Below are 16,838 nucleotides of genomic sequence, written 5' to 3' on the forward strand. Positions count from 1 at the left end.
ATTCTTCTTATATATATATATTTTTTTTTTGTTAGTTTGTCAAGGTCTTAAATATACTTAATTTAGTTTGGGTAAGGTGGCAGAGGGTTTCTTTTTAACAGTGATTTTTAACTAATGCTTTCTCTATTGTCCATTCCAGAAAGTTATTTATTTTAAATATAGACTTTTAACCAGCGGTCCTTTCACTGAAAAATCACTTCAGAAAACTTCTGCTAAACCTCCACTATGTGCAAAAGAATCCTAGGGATACAAAAAATGAAAAAAATGAAATACTATGTGGTATTTACTACCACATACTCACCTTCTAGAGAAGCATGGTCCAACAGAACTTTCTAGAATGGTGAAATGCACTATACTTGTGCTCTGCTACACAGTAAACACAAGCCACATGGGCTATTGAGCATTTGGAATGTAGGTAGTTTGACTCAGGCACTGAATTTTTAAACTTTTATTGATTTTAATTCACCTATATTAAAACGGCAAAATGTAGCTAGTAGCTACCATATCAGACAGCATGATCTAGTCTGGAAAGCCCAGTTATTTTGTAAGTATGGTTCTCAATCAAAATGCAGATCTCCCATCCCACTCCAAATTTCCTGAATAGGAAACTTCATGCTAGCAAGGTCTCCTGTGCTTCAAATACACAAGGAATCATAACACTCTAGAAGGAATTAACCCAAAATTCATAAGAAGATATACACAATGGCTGTCATCCTTTCTGCACTTTAGATGCAACTAGAGAGCATAAAAAGTACTGAGCCTAGGTCATCCCACCTCCACCCAGAAATTCTGATATAATCGGTGTGATCTGAGCATAGAGTTTTAAAAGCTCTCTGCAGCATTCTAATGGTCAAATTTGAAAAGCATCCCAGCCTAGGATGGTGACTCCCAAAAGTGAGCTTCAAGATCCCCTGAATGATTGTCAAGATGCAGATTGCTGAATCCATCTCACATGGTTTCCGATTCGTGGGGTCTGGGTTGGGTTTTAAGAATCTTCATATCTCACAAATTCTGTGGGATGCCAATGCTGCTGGTCTGGGAAGCACGCCTGGAGAAGCACTGGCCCAGTACTTTAAATGCATGGGCTCCAGAATCAGACTGCCCTTGGGGTCAGTCCTGGATCCACCACTGAGCACCCGGGAAGATTTGTTCACTCCTGAACCTCAGCTTCCTTGACTGTGAAGTGGGGCTAAGTGTCTTTACCACATGAGTTGTTACAAATATTCACTCAAATAGTGCCTGCTCTTGATGAGCAATCAATGACTGTGAGTTACTAACATTAATCTAAGAAGACTCACTGATTCATTCATTCAATAAGCAAGAACTCTGTGCCAGGTACTGTTCCAGGTACAAAGGACACAGACAAAAACCAAGGCAGCCAAGGTCCTTGCCACATGGCCACAAGGGAACTGGTATTCCATCTGATAGTATAGTATACTATCTCTCTGATAGCATAGAGCAGGCAGTCTTTGCTGTGCTTAGAGCACTCGTTAGAGGGAAAGGTCAGAGAGGAATGCATTCCTACTAAAACATGGACAAGAGATGGAGCAGAGCTGTGCCTTAGTGGGGAGAAGCAGTAACAGGGAATGGGAAACAGAAGCTTCCTCACAAGGAGCAGGGGAGGAAGTAGAGGACAGATTGAGTGAGCAGTCTAGCAGCCAAGGGCAGGGAGTACAGGAAAACATAGGCTTGGAGTCAGGTCTGTGTGCCTGGGGCTGCCTGGATAGGTACCAGGGACCCTACAAAAGCAGGTTACAACAGGGAGATGCGTGAGACTTCAGCAGAGCACCTGGGAGGGCAGCCACTAAAGGGAGGAAGTAGTGTCCTGACCCCATACACGCTTGCCTCAGCAAAATGATAGCATGCCATCGTGACTTTTCCCAATTTGGGGAAAACTCTGCTCTTCGGTAAACCCCGAAGAAGCAAGAAAGCATTCCTGAAGAAAGAGAGCTTTGATGTAGGGACACACAGGCCAAGATGTTCCCCTCAGTTAGGGGAGCCCTACAGGAGGTGCCCCTTAGGGAATAATAGGAAAGTCTGTCTAGTAACAACAACAACAACAACAACAACAAAATCACTACACTAGAGGTGGAGGAGGGTCTCAGGCTCCAATGAGGATCTCCACAAGTGTTTCCTCTCAAAACAAGCTGAATAACCTGAGCTTGGTGGCATCTGCCTGTGATCTCCCACCACTTCCCTGTGATCAGGAAGCTAAGTCAGGAGGATCACGACGAGTTCAAGGCCAGCCTGGGCTACACAGAAAGACCCTGTATCAAAAACAAAACAAAACAAAAACAAGCAAATGACAACATAAAGACCACCCTGGCTAGACTATTACAAAGAAGGAAGGCCTTGGAGGGCCCTGAGTGCCTGCTGAGCCCTGAACGACCTCTGGCAAAACTGAACAGCAATACAGATCCCAGCTTGAACTGTCCCAGGATCTGGGACTTTGGGCAAATGCTTTAACCTCTCCAAGCCTCAGGTTCACATTTGGTAGAATGGAAATAATAATACCACTACTGCCAGGCAGAACAATGGTCTCCCAGTGATGTCCATGTTAACCTCCAGAATCTGTGAATATGACAAGTTACATGGCAAGGGACAACCAAGCCAGCAGACACATCTTCAGGTTGCCAATTAGCTGACCCTGAGTTAGGGAAGTTATTCTGGTATCCAGGTGGGACACTGTAATCATAAGGGTCCTTAAAAGTAGAAAAGGAAGGCAAAAGGAGAGACAGAGAGGGGAGACAACAGAAAGCGAGATCAGATGATGCCAGGTGAAGACTTGTCCACTGTCCTGGCAAGACAGTGGAGATGATGGAGAAAGGTGCCATGAGCCAGGACTGCAGTGGCCTCTAGAAAATGGAAAAAGGCAAGGAAATGGCATCTTCCCTACAGCCTCCAGAAAGGAGCCCAGCCCTGGAGAGATCTTTATCCTAGCCTTCCAACGTGCAGATCTGTGTTGTGTTAAGGTGCAGTGTTGTGGGCAGTTACTGCAGCCTAGAAAACGAATACAGGCATCTTCCAGGGTGGTAAGTGGAATGTTGGGCATGAGAAAGGCTAACTTCTTATCTAAGATGACATTATCACCTGTGGGTATCAGCCACCTGGCACGCGTGGCAGCCATCTCTCCACTAAGAAACTTTCGCTTCCATCCCTCTGCTGTCTTCTCCCTGCACTGCAAACCTCAGCTGCACCTTGTCCTCCCGTAGGGGCCTCTCCAGTGCCTCCACCCACGTGAGCTCTCTCTCCTCTGAACTCCCACGGCCTTTCTGCCAGTACCTCACAATTTCAGACTTAATTATATGGCGGGTAGTTTTACCTGCTGTCACTGCATGTGTGTTTATTTCGGTTCGAAAACAAGATTGAAACCATAGTCTCAAACAGGAACTATGTTTTGTCATTTTGTTGTTGTTTTTAAGGACCTGTACTCTTTTTTTTTTTTTTTTTACAATCTTGTTTTTATCACCTTGTGACACAAAAAAAGTACCGCTGGGGCATATATTTATAAGCAGATACCCTAAATCATTTTAATTGCCTTATGACTGGGCACTAACTCATTTTTCTATTTTTTTAGCAGAGTTTTCTATTTTCTGACAGAGTTTGCTGAAGGTTTTAAGGTCTAAGACCAGATCTGATATAGACAGAATCAGCCTTATAATTTCCCACATATGGTTCTGGGGACTGTGACCCTGACCCTATCTGGATTTCATCAGTTAGACAGAAGAGATGAAATCTGTTAGAAATCTTGTACGGCTCGGAAACAGGGTGACCAAGTCTATTTAACCTTTTATCTCAGGACTAAGTACACTTAGTCCTCCATAAAATGGGTGCTCCATAAAAATGGGTTACACAGGGCTGAAGGTATAGCTTAGCGGTAGGGCACGTGTCTAGCATGGGTTCAAGCCCCAGATCCAAAACAATAAAAAACAATTAAGAAATGGTTAGGTAACTGGCCAGCAAGTGGCAGTTTTCCTTGCTTTATTCATCTCACCATACAAGACAGACCTTAACAATAACGTTCAAACAAACAATGGGTTGCCTCCTCTGAGGATAGAGTTCCCAAAAGACCAAGACAGACAGACGAGTTCTCTCCCAGAGCATGTTATTCAAGTCTCAAAATAAGACCCATCTCTCATTTCAAGGCGCATTTATTTTAGTAGGGTAGGATGAGGATTTTGTAAGGGAAACAGCAATGAATAAGCCAGTGTGTGGGAACAAGAAGTAAAATAAGCAGTGACTTGCTGCCTGTGATGCGGATGGCCTCACATCCCACTGTCTTATTTTTGGTTCCATTCTGGTTTGTCTTCTCTGGTGCTTTAAACTATGTAGGCAAGTTAGGAAGGGGGCCGGGGCTAGTTGTGTCCTGCGCCTGCTAAGCTCGTGCTATGCATGGGCTGCATTCATTACTGGTATTGCCTTATTACAGCCCCACAGTGACCCTATGAGGTGGCTGCTAGCAATATCCCCATTTTTCAAGGGATGACACTGAGAACAAATTGAGCCTGAGACAGGTAAAGTGATTTTGCTCAAAGGGACCCAATGGCAAGTGGGTGAGGCAAAGTGAATTGAGTTGGACCAGCCCAGAACTCAACTCTCATCCATTTCTCTCTGTTAATGGAGAGCAAATGGAAGCCCCTGGTCTCTCTCAGGTGCAGCAAGCCTGGTCCCTAAGCTGCAAATGTTACTGGGACTTGGTGGTTACTATACTAGCTCTTCTCTCGTTCTGTGACATTTCTGGAAATGGCAAAGACATTGGAATGTTTGCTTATTTGTTTGTTTGAGATAGGATTATACTATCCCAGGCTGGCCTAGAACTATCTCCCTGCCTCAGCCTTCCAAGTACTGGGATTATAGGCACGAGCCACCATTCCTGGAGAGAATGTTTGTTCTTAAATAGGATCTCTTCTCCTCCTGTAGTGCCTTAAGTGAAGCCCTCTGTAAGTAAGAAGACACAGAAGGATGCCACACTAAGTAGCAAAACTGACTCAGTCATTCCCAACCCAGTCCTCAACATTCCAAATCCTCCAATGGTAAAAACAGAGGCCAAAGAGCAGAATAAGGGTATGGACATAAAGTCAGACCATATCTTGGGTAAACTGGTCTTCCACAACTCCCAGGCTGTGTGACCTTGGACCAAGAGCTCACCTTTCTGAGCCCCAGTTGCCTCATCTGGGAATGGGCTAAATAACAATTCCTACCTCAGAGGTTTGCTCTGAAGATTGAGGTGATGTAGCTGGGGTGCTCAGGAGAGTGCCCAACACCAAGTGAAACTGAATGCAAATACATCATCAAATGTGTTAATATGATACATGCAACTAATTACATGTATTCTGTACCTCATAACACGCAGCCCTACTTGATGACAAGAAATCAAATACAGTGTGGATTGTGTACCAGGAAAGGTCAGGGCCAGCTTTGACTCTGATCTTTATTCCCCATGGTGCCTCAAAAGTTTCTAGGAGAGCAGGAATACCCAAAATGTGCCCATTTAGTGGGATTATTCCTTCTCCTTTGTAAGCCAGATCTCCTGGGAATGTTCATTTGTTCTCTGACAGATCATTGGTATAACAATCATTTCACAATGTAATAACCCATGTACTACATCTGACAGAGAAACCTGGAAATACCATTGTACAGAACCATCTTTGTAACAGGAAGATCAGTTTGGTATCCCACCCAACGTTAGTTATCAAAGAACCAAACACATTTCATGAAAGGCATTTTCTCCCACAAGAACAGAGAGGCTGTTTTTATTGCTGTTGTTATTTCATGGCCCAGAAAGGTCATTGGTATATGTTTTGGTTTCAATAGCACTGATACTTCCTAACATACTACATTTACTTATTTATTAGGTCTGTAGTTTCCGGTCCCTCCCTCTGCTTCATTGTAAGAAGGCAGGACTCTGTTTTCTTCACTATTGCTTCCCAATCACCTAGAATAATGCCTGGCACATAGTAGGTTCTCAGTAAATATTGTTCAACAAATTGAAGCACATTTTAGAGCATCTTTCTTTTGAAGAGCAACCACAGTTGATGCAAAGATGTATGTCATTAGAAATGCAGTTGAACCTGATAAATTTCCTTTTCTATTCTTTTCTCCCCCCCTCATTTTTTATTTGCACCAACAGATTTTTCACTAGATCAGAACATGCCTCCCCAAATCAGGATTAAACCGCTCACAAAAAGGCCATGGATTCAAAACCATCCAAGTAGTCCTGACACCAAGACACCGTGGGAAACACTTATCTAGCAACAAGAAAACTCAGTTCCACACTTTACTTGGGGTGAAATCTACTCACTTTGGCAGAGAATGTTTCTACTACAGTCACAAGCATGGGCCTCCTTGACCATCCAGAGCACAGGGGACCAAGAGAGAATGGACATCCACCACAAAAATCAGAGTTATGAAGTGAGCATCATGGATGGAAATTTAGTCCTAAATCCCCCTTTATCAGATGGGAAAACTGAGGTTCCAGAAAAGCAAAGAGGCTGTTCAAGTACACAGAATACTTAAGAGTGCAGCCATTAAAAAAAGCAGATTCCTTCCTTTCTACTGCTTTCCCTGTCTATCTAGTGTGTGTGTATGTGTGTGTGTGTGTGTGTGTTTAAGTGTGTATATATACATATGTGTAGATAAAGGTGTATGTTTGAATTTTGAGCAACAGTTTATTTTTTAAATGCCCCAGTTAAAAACTCATCCATAACTGACTCAGTTAATCCCACTAACTTCCTAGTCCTCTTCAACAACCTAGATCCCAAACCTCTCACTAACGACTCTAGTTTTAAAGACTTTCTGAGCTGAAAGTACCTTAGTGATGACTGAAACCACATTTTATTTTTCTTCTGAACAATCCAAGGCTGAGTGAAGAAAATGAAGTTCTCCAAGTCACAAAACCAGTTAACATCCAAGCTGAATCAGCTGGCACCCTTGGCCCCCAGGCATATGTAGGTGACACTGAGGACATATCTTGGATTTGTATGTGGCCCTTATCACATTGACTAGAAAACCCAATCCAAGTGGGTGCACCTAGACCGTGGATGAAAACTTCTCCATTCAGCAAGCGAATATAATTCTAGTGAGAAACCAAACAGAAAACGAGATCCTTATAGAGTTATGGGCACACATATATGCGCACAAGTACATGTGATTACCACTTACACTATATATTTAAGATGTTTTTAATACTAAATGATATGCAATGAATTCACAGTGCTACCACAAACATCAAAATGTATTGCTAATAGAAGTACATTGTGACACATTTTTGGAAGGTTATCCACCACTATCTACAAAATAAAATACACATATTCTTTGACTTAGTAATTTATTCTCTAGGAATGTGGAACTATATGTAGAAATAGAATTGTACACGGATGAGGGTGCTTATTAAAACATTGCTTATAATGACAAAAAAGAAAAAGAAAACATTCAGGTGGATCACCATTAAGTTTATGGCTATGTATACTGTGATACAAATAATGAAATTTTACACAACTTTCATAACATTTTATAAAGTGAATTACTACAGAGCTGAAGGGATGTGCATATCATGTATTTGGAAGAAAAGCCAAACTGCAGCGTAATGTGAGTACCTGATACAATTTTGTATGCAAGCACCACCGTCTCTAAAATGCTATTACATGTGCTAATCCATGTGTAGGTGAGTGTGTGTGTGTGTGTGTGTGTGTGTGTGTGTGTGTATGTGTGTGTGCTGGAATGAGCATGAAAGAGAGATGTGGAAGTCTTTTAACATTGGGCATCTCAGGACAAAATCCATAAGGAATGAAAAGAGGAAATGGTTGTTACTTTATTTATCTAACAGTTTCACTAATTACAATACATATATGTTGCTTTGGAGAAAAATTCAGCCAAAAAAAAGATCCTAAAAGTAAAGAGAGAATGAATCCAAAATAGCTCTCAAGTCCTATTTCAGCCTCTCTTCTTCCTTAGTAGACACCATGAAAGTAGAAACACTTCCACTCTAATTAAAAACTTAAGCAATGCAGCAAGTGAAATCTGAAGCAGTCACTCGAAGCTTGTGGCTGCCATGACCATCCTGTCAGCAAGTTACTTTTCCCGACTAATTGTCCTAGTTCTGACATGGGAAGTGACTTCTTGAGCAGATACGGGAAGTGACCTCTTAAACAGAGATAGAAAGTGACTGACCAGCTGAGCATAGCACCAGTAAAGTCTCTCCCCTACCCAGGGAGCTCAGTCTCCTGTAGTGAGAGAGGTGACTTGGGAAGGTTCACCTTGTCTTGCCTCACAAAGGAACTTGTAACTATAAATAGACCATGCATAAAACTAATAGGGAGACAGAAGCTAACTCTGGCAGACAGGCCTTCTGGGGCATCTAAACCAGTCACTCTGAAAGTTGGCCTTCCTCCCACCAGCCTCTTTAACCAACCCTGACTCTGAGCTCCTAAATGAAAAGTGACAAAATCATGAACATAGAAGTCCTGGCTGTGACAGTGATGATCCTAGGGCTTCAGCAACGATAAAACTGCAATACCTGAAGCAGTATGGTAGGTCTTTCTGGGCTGCTGCCCCAAAGAGAACCCTTACCACTAACTTCTAAAACTCGAAGGCTAGCCACTCAAACTTAATACACAAAATTTTCTTTGTATGGGGACAGTCCAGTCCCCTGATCTACTCTAGTCTGTATCTCAGCCACAGCTCAGGAATCAGTTAAGAAGAAAGTAAGGGGATGACTTACCAAGCCAACTTCTGTTTAAGTACACAGACACAAACACAGGAGGGACCGTGAAGAAATCTACTACAGAGTTCACTTCCAGCCAGAACCACAGCTTGTCATTGGCTGCAATAAACTGGGGAAAAGAAAAAATAAGAAAAAGAAAAAAAATGAGAAGCATGGTGCTGGCATTCAATCTACATTCTTTTGCCAAAGGGTAAATTTGGGGTTTCTGTGGAGACCTGGAAAAAGATGTTCTGATCTTCTCATATGTTCTTCTATACCGATCATGTACTTATTTTGTGATTACATTGTCTTTTTGTGAGCATTATTATATGCTATGTTAGCCTTGGAAAAAGACCAGACAATGTATTTTTCTGTGGTTTCCAACCAAAGAACCTCAAGGAGAAGGTTAAGTAATCTTACCTTCATTAGCCTCTTTAATATAATTGTAAATAAAGCACATACATATGCATCACACACACACCCATCTCTGTAACTCAGATTTTATACAATACCCTTGTACAGCAAGGTCTAGTATAAATCCTCCTAGCCCCAAATTCTACCAGTCCAATGTTCTGATACACCCTCACAACTGCTCTCCAAGTTGAGTGAGCCCTGCTGAAAATGATTTTCACAACTAAAGAGATTTTTTAATTTTATTTTTAAGGAAACAACATTTGAACAGAGGAATGAGAAACAGTTGGGCCAATGGAAGTATCATCATCATTGCAATCTCTGTTTGTCTCTCTTGAAACAAAATTAATTAACATGTATTCCAAAAAATGCTTAGCTAAAGAAGGAGCTCTCTCACAGACTGAAAATCAGAATGCAGGTATGTTAAACCTATCATGGAAAGGTTGGCCTTCACCTCACCTGTGAGAGCAGATGTGCATGGGGTATTCTTTATTCTTGGGTTTAAGATTTGCACATTCCATTGCGGTACTAAAGTGACGTTGCCAAACTTACCCGCAAGCCAAAGTAGAGAAGGAAGAACACGTTGAAAGCCATGTCGATCTGTAATGTGAAATCTTTGTAGAAATTCTGGCAGGATTCTATTGGGCTATTAGACAGGAAGAAGAAAAAGCAAGAGGTAAATGAAAAACATCATCACAATTTCCACAATGGTGAGAAATGTTGGTATATGGGTAGAGGATGAAATGAATGTTCATCAAATAAAACATTTGGTCTTTCTATAACCTCTATGATCATCAAGCAAGCATTGCCAAGGGGCTTTCCATTCAACCATTCAGTGTTTTGTTCTTTTACTTGCTTTTGGAGTTTTGGGGGGTGTAATTACATATGTACATTTATTTTCTCATCATTCAACAGTTGAACCAAGAATCTAAAGAGGATCATGCAGACACCTTGAAGGAAGGACAAGCAGGAGAGACCATCAAATTCCTTGATTTCATATTAACCCTTAAAGAACTGACTTCCTTCTCTAAGAGGACACATACCAAGGCTAAAAAGCAGTCCCTTGTGACCTCCAGTATATTGGAAGTGGAGCCCATTTTACATTGAACAAAATGGCATGTTTGGATCTTATAAAAACTATTAGTGGATTAATAAATAGAGGAACCAGGAGCCTCTCAAGAAAGCCATGGAGGAGAGGATCCTGGCTGATGTTCTGGCTAGACTAGGTATGGACTTTCTGTGTGACACTCTGATCTAGGGAGGGAAGCACTGCCCAACTGATAGAATTCAAGACCATTAAGCCAAAGTGTTGAAGCCGTACTCTAAGGGTTAATTTTTTTTTTTGGCATGCAAGTTAATTGGCTTTGTGTGTGTGTCAAGCAGCCAATGCACACCCCCAGCACACTCTACTTTGTTCAGGAGTAGGCAGCTCCAAAGGGTACGACTATACAAACTGGTACATGGCTTCTCTGTGCTTTCTGGTAGCAAACTGATCAGAGAATCTGTATGTGAAAAGTCCCAAGGACTGGGCTGGGTAGGAAGTAGGAAAGCCTCATAAACATCTCAAAGCTGCGAATGAAAATTCATAGTGTACTGTTATCAGCAAGCGAATGGTAGGTAGCACCCAGGCCAGGAACAGAAAGAAGGTGAGGTTACAGAAAGGCAGGGAATATGGGGAAAATAAAATGCTTTCCCCAGATGGGAAGCAACATGGACCTCTCTCTCCAGCTGAAAGCTAGCTTGAGAAGTATAAGATGAGGAATTCCCAGTAACACGTCTTTGGAAATCGTTGTATGCAATACCAGTTAGTATAGTTGTACTTCTGTAAGGACAATGCTTGGCTGTTCAACAGGCAAGAATCTCTGCAGTCCAAGAATGCGGGGCCCACTTAGAGGCATGGTAAGTCAGTCTGTGGGATCCTCCGATCATGTTACATGCACTGGCTTTCTCCATTCTTCATCTCGATTACAAGTCAAACATACCCCTTGTCATCACCCAAACCACCAATATGTGGTAAAAACTCCAGACAAGCATGAAGAGTAACCTACACTTGCATTTACAAAATAAGCAGACTGAACAAACAATACTGAAAACAGTTCTTTTCTGGGTTCTCACTAAGGTAAGGAAAATGGGAGCAAGGACAGTATGGAATTGGGTTAGTCCAATGGAAAAGGGAAACAGGAGCAAAAGAAGCTAGCTATCACAGCCTCCCACTGCTCTCTGCCTGAGAGCATCAAAATGAAAAAGGGAAAATTCAGGCCCAGAGTTAATGTCTGCAATTCTCAGGCCATGGTATCTATCCACAGGGTAGACAGATATCAGAGTTCCTAGTCACTTACAGTTACAAGGGAAAGACCTTGACAAAACAATGCATCTCTGTATTATGGGAGCCACTGAAGAATAAAAGAGTGTGTGTTTGTGTGTGTAAAAGAACAAGTAAGCGAGGACAGAGAGGTCTGTAGGTAAATATCACACTCACATGCTCACTTGTGCTAGCAGGGACTTAGCTTCTACATTATAAATTTGTATTCATTCAAATTGATTTCCACACTGTCAAGGGGACAGAGAGAAAACTTCGGTTCCCAGTCAATCATGGAAAACCCACTATCAGTTCACCAAGGCCAAGCAGAAATTTTACTACTGCCCTCACAGTAGATACTCATGGAGTTATTGGTGGCATTTGGAGGATTTCATGAGTTCTCAGCCGCTTTAATTTCATGCCTCTGTAGGTTAATTTGGTGGTATCCTTGGACTGTATCTGATTGAAGGGTTTTGGGTGGGCTGTGGTAGAGAATGGAATAGTGGGGAGAAAGATGATAGCTCAATGTCACTGAGAAATATTTTGGACCAACATGAATGGAAAGAGATATTTAAAAAAGCAATCAGGCTGTAGCAACTTCTTCTCATTGTTCCCGGTCTTCCCAGTCATTTCTGCTGTCCCTCTATATTGTCCATACCCAAAGGCAGCACTGAAAGGGCACAGAGCCAGAGGACACTGTGTTGAAACACTCCTACTTTGCAGAAAACAACATGGAAAACATAATAGAACTTTACTCCTGCAGTTTTCTCAAAAATTTAGAACTGACTTAATCATCATCTCATTTTCATTCCTTGAGTCCTAGACATTGAACTGAAAGAAAAAAAAAGAAGAAGTAAATTATGCTGCCAGGTTGGGTGGCTGTTCCCGTGGCTGAAGCTCACAGGCAATGTGAGCTTACCCTGATATATGATCAGCGCTGGGGGTGGAGGAAGGTAGGAAGTGAGAAAATCTGGGACAAAACAGAGCAAGGCCTGTGGACTCAGATAGGACCAGATAGATCAGGGAAGGTATTTTATTTCCCTCTTACCTACTTACCACAGAAGCCCCAGGAACAATGCCCTGCCTAGTTTTACAAATGGCAACAGAAATGTTTACCAGGATCCCCTGTGAGATAAATCTTCCAAGTGCCTATAGTACGTGCACTCACACATCAGAGACCCACAGTGGAGCTTCCAAAGTCCCATTATTTCACTCACAAATGGAAATAACCCATGGAGAAATTCATTGATCTTTTAAAAAGAGAATACATAAGTCAACAACCTAAAGGTTGGCCAATCAGGATTTATTTTTCTCCCCAAGAATTTATCATAATGGTTAATGTTCATTGCAGAAGGAGAATGAAATGTAAACTCTTCTTTCTTCTTGAATAAAGCAGGCGAGTTTCCTTGTGTAGATACACACAAGTTTGAAGAGCTAGTAAGGAAATGGTACTTTTAGTTCAAACTACAAAAGAAAATGACTCTGGTTATTCACTTAAATTTTGATTACATTCTAATACAGCCTGCCCACACCAGAAAAGGCTTTATTAAGGTGAGTGCATGCTACCAAAAGGGAAGAAAAAGTGGTTTTTTAAGAATGAAAAGAAAGACTAGTTCTGACTTTGGTAGTAGCAAACTACTAATTTATCCTTGGTTAATTAATGACCTAATAATTAGAGGATATATGATACCTGGTAGCTGATAGACTATTCATCCGAGGCTTCCATAATCCACAAATCAGGTGTGATGCTAAAACCTCAGGCAAATTTAGTGTTTTGACCAAGATTCTAAGATTGAGGACCTTCAAAAGAACCTCAATGAAGAGTTCCATATTATGGGGTAAATGGTCAGTGTAGGATAGAGGTTGAAATACAGATTCCTTTTTTCCCTTTGACCATCAAGAAACTATATCCTCAGTATAAAGACATCTCTATAGAGGAAAATGAGACTCATCTAATGTGGAAAATGCAACTCTCTCTTCATCTATGTAATAATATAATTTCCAGTAGAGGACCTTGAGCAGGAAGAGCTAACAGAGGGACCTTCCTGAAGACTTTGAAACTCGTCTTTCCAAAACACAAGGCAAGTCAGGGCTGACCCAGGTTTTCTTTCAAAGGGCAAACCTCCCTGCTAGCAAGTACTTCCTCTGGATGTCTACATCATCTCCAAGAGGGAGGTACTGGTCCATCTCAGCCTCTCCACTTCCCTGGTATCCCTGGGATACCTGGTATCCTCCCTACATCTGGCTGCCCAACCCTGTACAGATATTTCTCCAGGACAGTAGTTGTCAAACTTTGTCATGCACTTGAAGGGCTTGTTAAAAACTTTTTAGGCTCCTCACCCCCAGAATTTCTGACTTAGTAGGTCTGGAGTGGAATTTGTTTTCTTAACAATTTCCCAAATGATGCCTATGCTGTTTATCTGGGGACCTCACTTTGAGAATCACTACTTCTGAAGAATTTTCTTGCAACTCTGCACTAATTGCAGGTGTCACTGTTTAAGAAGATTCTCATCCAGACCTGAACAGAGATGATTAATAATTTGAGTGTGCCCCAGGTAACCAGCTGCATACCACTTAACTAATTGCTGAGATTAAGGGGTTGAATAGATATTTTCAGTTTCAGATATGAACAAGGGGGGAAAAACTAAAAAGCTACAGGGAAGTAATTACAATGCCACTGTGCAAGCTTTCGCCAGTGGACGTTCCAATTAACAATCAGAGAGTACCTGGTGAGCACATTTTCACTTCTAGATTAAAAGGAAAAAGGATGGAGTCTAGATGGGGAGGGGTTCTAGGGATGGTGATTTCTAACAGATAAAGAAATGTTAAGCAACTTAGGAACACAACGACAACAACAAACACTCAAGATGGTGTAAGAGGGAAGGTACTGGCTGAGGACCAAAATAGCACTTTGTGAAATAAAGTCCAACATTCAAATTCTCCTCATTCTTGTGGATTGTCCCTTTTTAAATTGAATGGAGCCCTCTCAATTCCCACCAGGATTTTGGACCACTAGAGTTCAGGCCCACGGCAGCACTGCAGACATGAATCAATTCAATAACCTTAGTGGTTGCAGGCTTTTCTCCTCATCTCGCTTCTGCAGTGTTGCCAGATTAATTTAATTAAAAGATGTCATTCGTGCAGCATCATGGCTCCTCTTGCCTCAGCATCAACTCTGAGCCTGGCTGTGAAGAACCTCCAAAACTTAACACCGCCCACTTTATCTGCTACTGTGCTTCAATGCAAATCTTTTGCTGCCATGAGTTGGTGCCTTCATTACTTCATGAATGGGACCCACATATTCCCAGTTTTAAATCTATAATTTTGTTGTACCCTCTTCAAGTGCTCTTCTCACCATTGTTCCAACCTCAGGCAGACTTCAAGGCCAACCTAAAGGTCTGACTTAGTAAAAGACTTGTGCCCTTACTGATCATTCCTGTCTGAATTTCTATAGCATTGGAATTCAAAATTGCCTCATTCAGTTGTCTACTACCTACAGAGCTTCCCAAGTAGTTCATGCAAAAACCAGGTGATCTGATGGATAGAGAGGGTCATATTTCCCCAAATAAAACATGCATTTGTGGGGTTGTCTGAGAAAGTTCAGAGGGAGTTGAACTATGCACACTGTGTCTAACCTTGCTCTGTAAAAATGGTCATATGGGGGATTAATCTCCCCACAAGTCCTCCCTGAGACTCTGTTCCAGCGCAATCACTGAGAAGGGGCGGTTCTCCCACTTACATAGGAATAGCTCCTAGTTATCCAACTGCTGATTGATGGATAAACCTCAAAGTGTTCCAATTTTTCCTCACATTCTTATTCTACAACAAGGATGAACATAGTGAAAGCTGGTCATATTTATATCATTTGAACACTCTTAATTATGGACTAGACAGGTAGTAAGATTTGTACCCCATTCCACCCAATCAAAATAGAGAAAAGGTGACATCATATAGACATGAATTCTGTGGAACTTACCTACATCCAAGAAGGATTAGATAGATCTAAGTGACTTGAAGTATTCCTGGTAATATCTGGTTGTATTGGGTAGACTAACAGTCTCAGTTTACCTGCTTACTGAATAGAATTAAAAGCACCTAGCTAACCAATATATTGATACAAACTTTGAAAGGGAGATAAGTCTTTGCAATGGACCCCAAACTAAAAGTCAATGCTATTATTATTTGTATGACTTTAGGTCTCTGAAAAATACCTTGCAAGCTGATAACAATAATGGACTCGATGTGAATTACATCAATGAGATAGCAACAATCTTTATATAGAACATTGTCTCATTGTCTCCTAAACTGGACAGCACCCTGGAACTTGCTCAGGTCCTAAATGGGTCCAAGTTTAAAGCTTTGCATCTTTTTGCTTTTCTCAGAAACGCCATCTTAAACATATCAGCTGTGTAATTAAGAGTTTATTTTTCAAATGTTGGTTCTTTTAATGTTTACATGGGGTGGAACATACAGTCAATAAGTTGTATAGTTTTTATTACTGCTACCAAACAGAATTAAGTCTCTTCTGTTGACAAACATGACTTTGTCCCAGAACATCTTGGGGTAGATGTCTTCTAAATTGCTATCCTTGACAGGTAGGTTTGTGTTCAATGATTAATTGATACTAATGATAATTACATCAAAATAGGCTCCTTGTTTAATCTTAAAATGCTTTTCTTAGACATTGCAATGGTTCTAGTGTGAACAGAAAATACTTTGTACTACTTTATGGTATAGATCTATCATGATCCCAAGCTTACTGGTTAAATAGCTTTGTCGGGAAGTCCTCAGTTATGGTTTGTATCAATAGGTCTATTAATCTTTCTGACAGCAGCTTCTAATTAAGCCTCTGCTCAGACGATGAGATGGGATCCAATAGTCATAAACATATGCATCATTATAACTGTGTTCAAATGAATTGGAGTACTAGTGAGCATATAAACCTTCACTGCTCTTTGGAATCTGTATTGCTCTATAGTCTTGAACCTGGAGAAATACGGTGAATAATGGAATAATGATCGCAATAGACTTCAGAGTCATTGTGTGGCATGGGATGTCTACCTGAGTAATTAGTCCTAACAATGAGGCATTCTTCTAGGAAACAAAGAAAATGACAAAGATTGCTGAGGAAGAGAACAAAACACATCACTTCCTCACCCACTGGACTTCTCAATGAAACACACAGGTAATTTGTTTTCACAAAACTCAGGTGGTGAAATACCTGCCATTTTCTTATGAAACTCTTCTAAGTTTTCTTTCAAGAAGATTTTACTATCTTATCTGTGCTTAGATTCCCCCCTTTCATCTTCATTCTCTATCTTTTTGCTTAATCCACTAATGTACCCAAATCAAAAGCAAAATGTGGGCATTACAAGTAAACCTCAACAACAACCAGCAGTTGGGTAATTTGGGATTCCAGTGGATGAA

General features: G+C 41.2%; 1 protein-coding gene across 38 annotated transcripts in view; it reads right to left on the minus strand.

Moving 5' to 3' along the window:
* Positions 1-16,838, minus strand: part of Kcnma1 (potassium calcium-activated channel subfamily M alpha 1) — a 718,079-nt gene that overhangs the window by 300,376 nt on the left and 400,865 nt on the right. For all 38 annotated transcript variants that reach the window (XM_074079232.1, XM_074079231.1, XM_074079236.1 and 35 more), the window contains exons 4-5: positions 9,665-9,758; positions 8,720-8,831 (exon numbers count right to left, since the gene is read on the minus strand). In XM_074079232.1, coding sequence (XP_073935333.1) covers positions 8,720-8,831; positions 9,665-9,758 — 206 coding nt within the window. The remainder of the gene's footprint in view (positions 1-8,719; positions 8,832-9,664; positions 9,759-16,838) is intronic.

The sequence above is a fragment of the Castor canadensis genome, chromosome 7, assembly GCF_047511655.1.
Source record: "Castor canadensis chromosome 7, mCasCan1.hap1v2, whole genome shotgun sequence".
Lineage (NCBI taxonomy): Eukaryota > Metazoa > Chordata > Mammalia > Rodentia > Castoridae > Castor > Castor canadensis.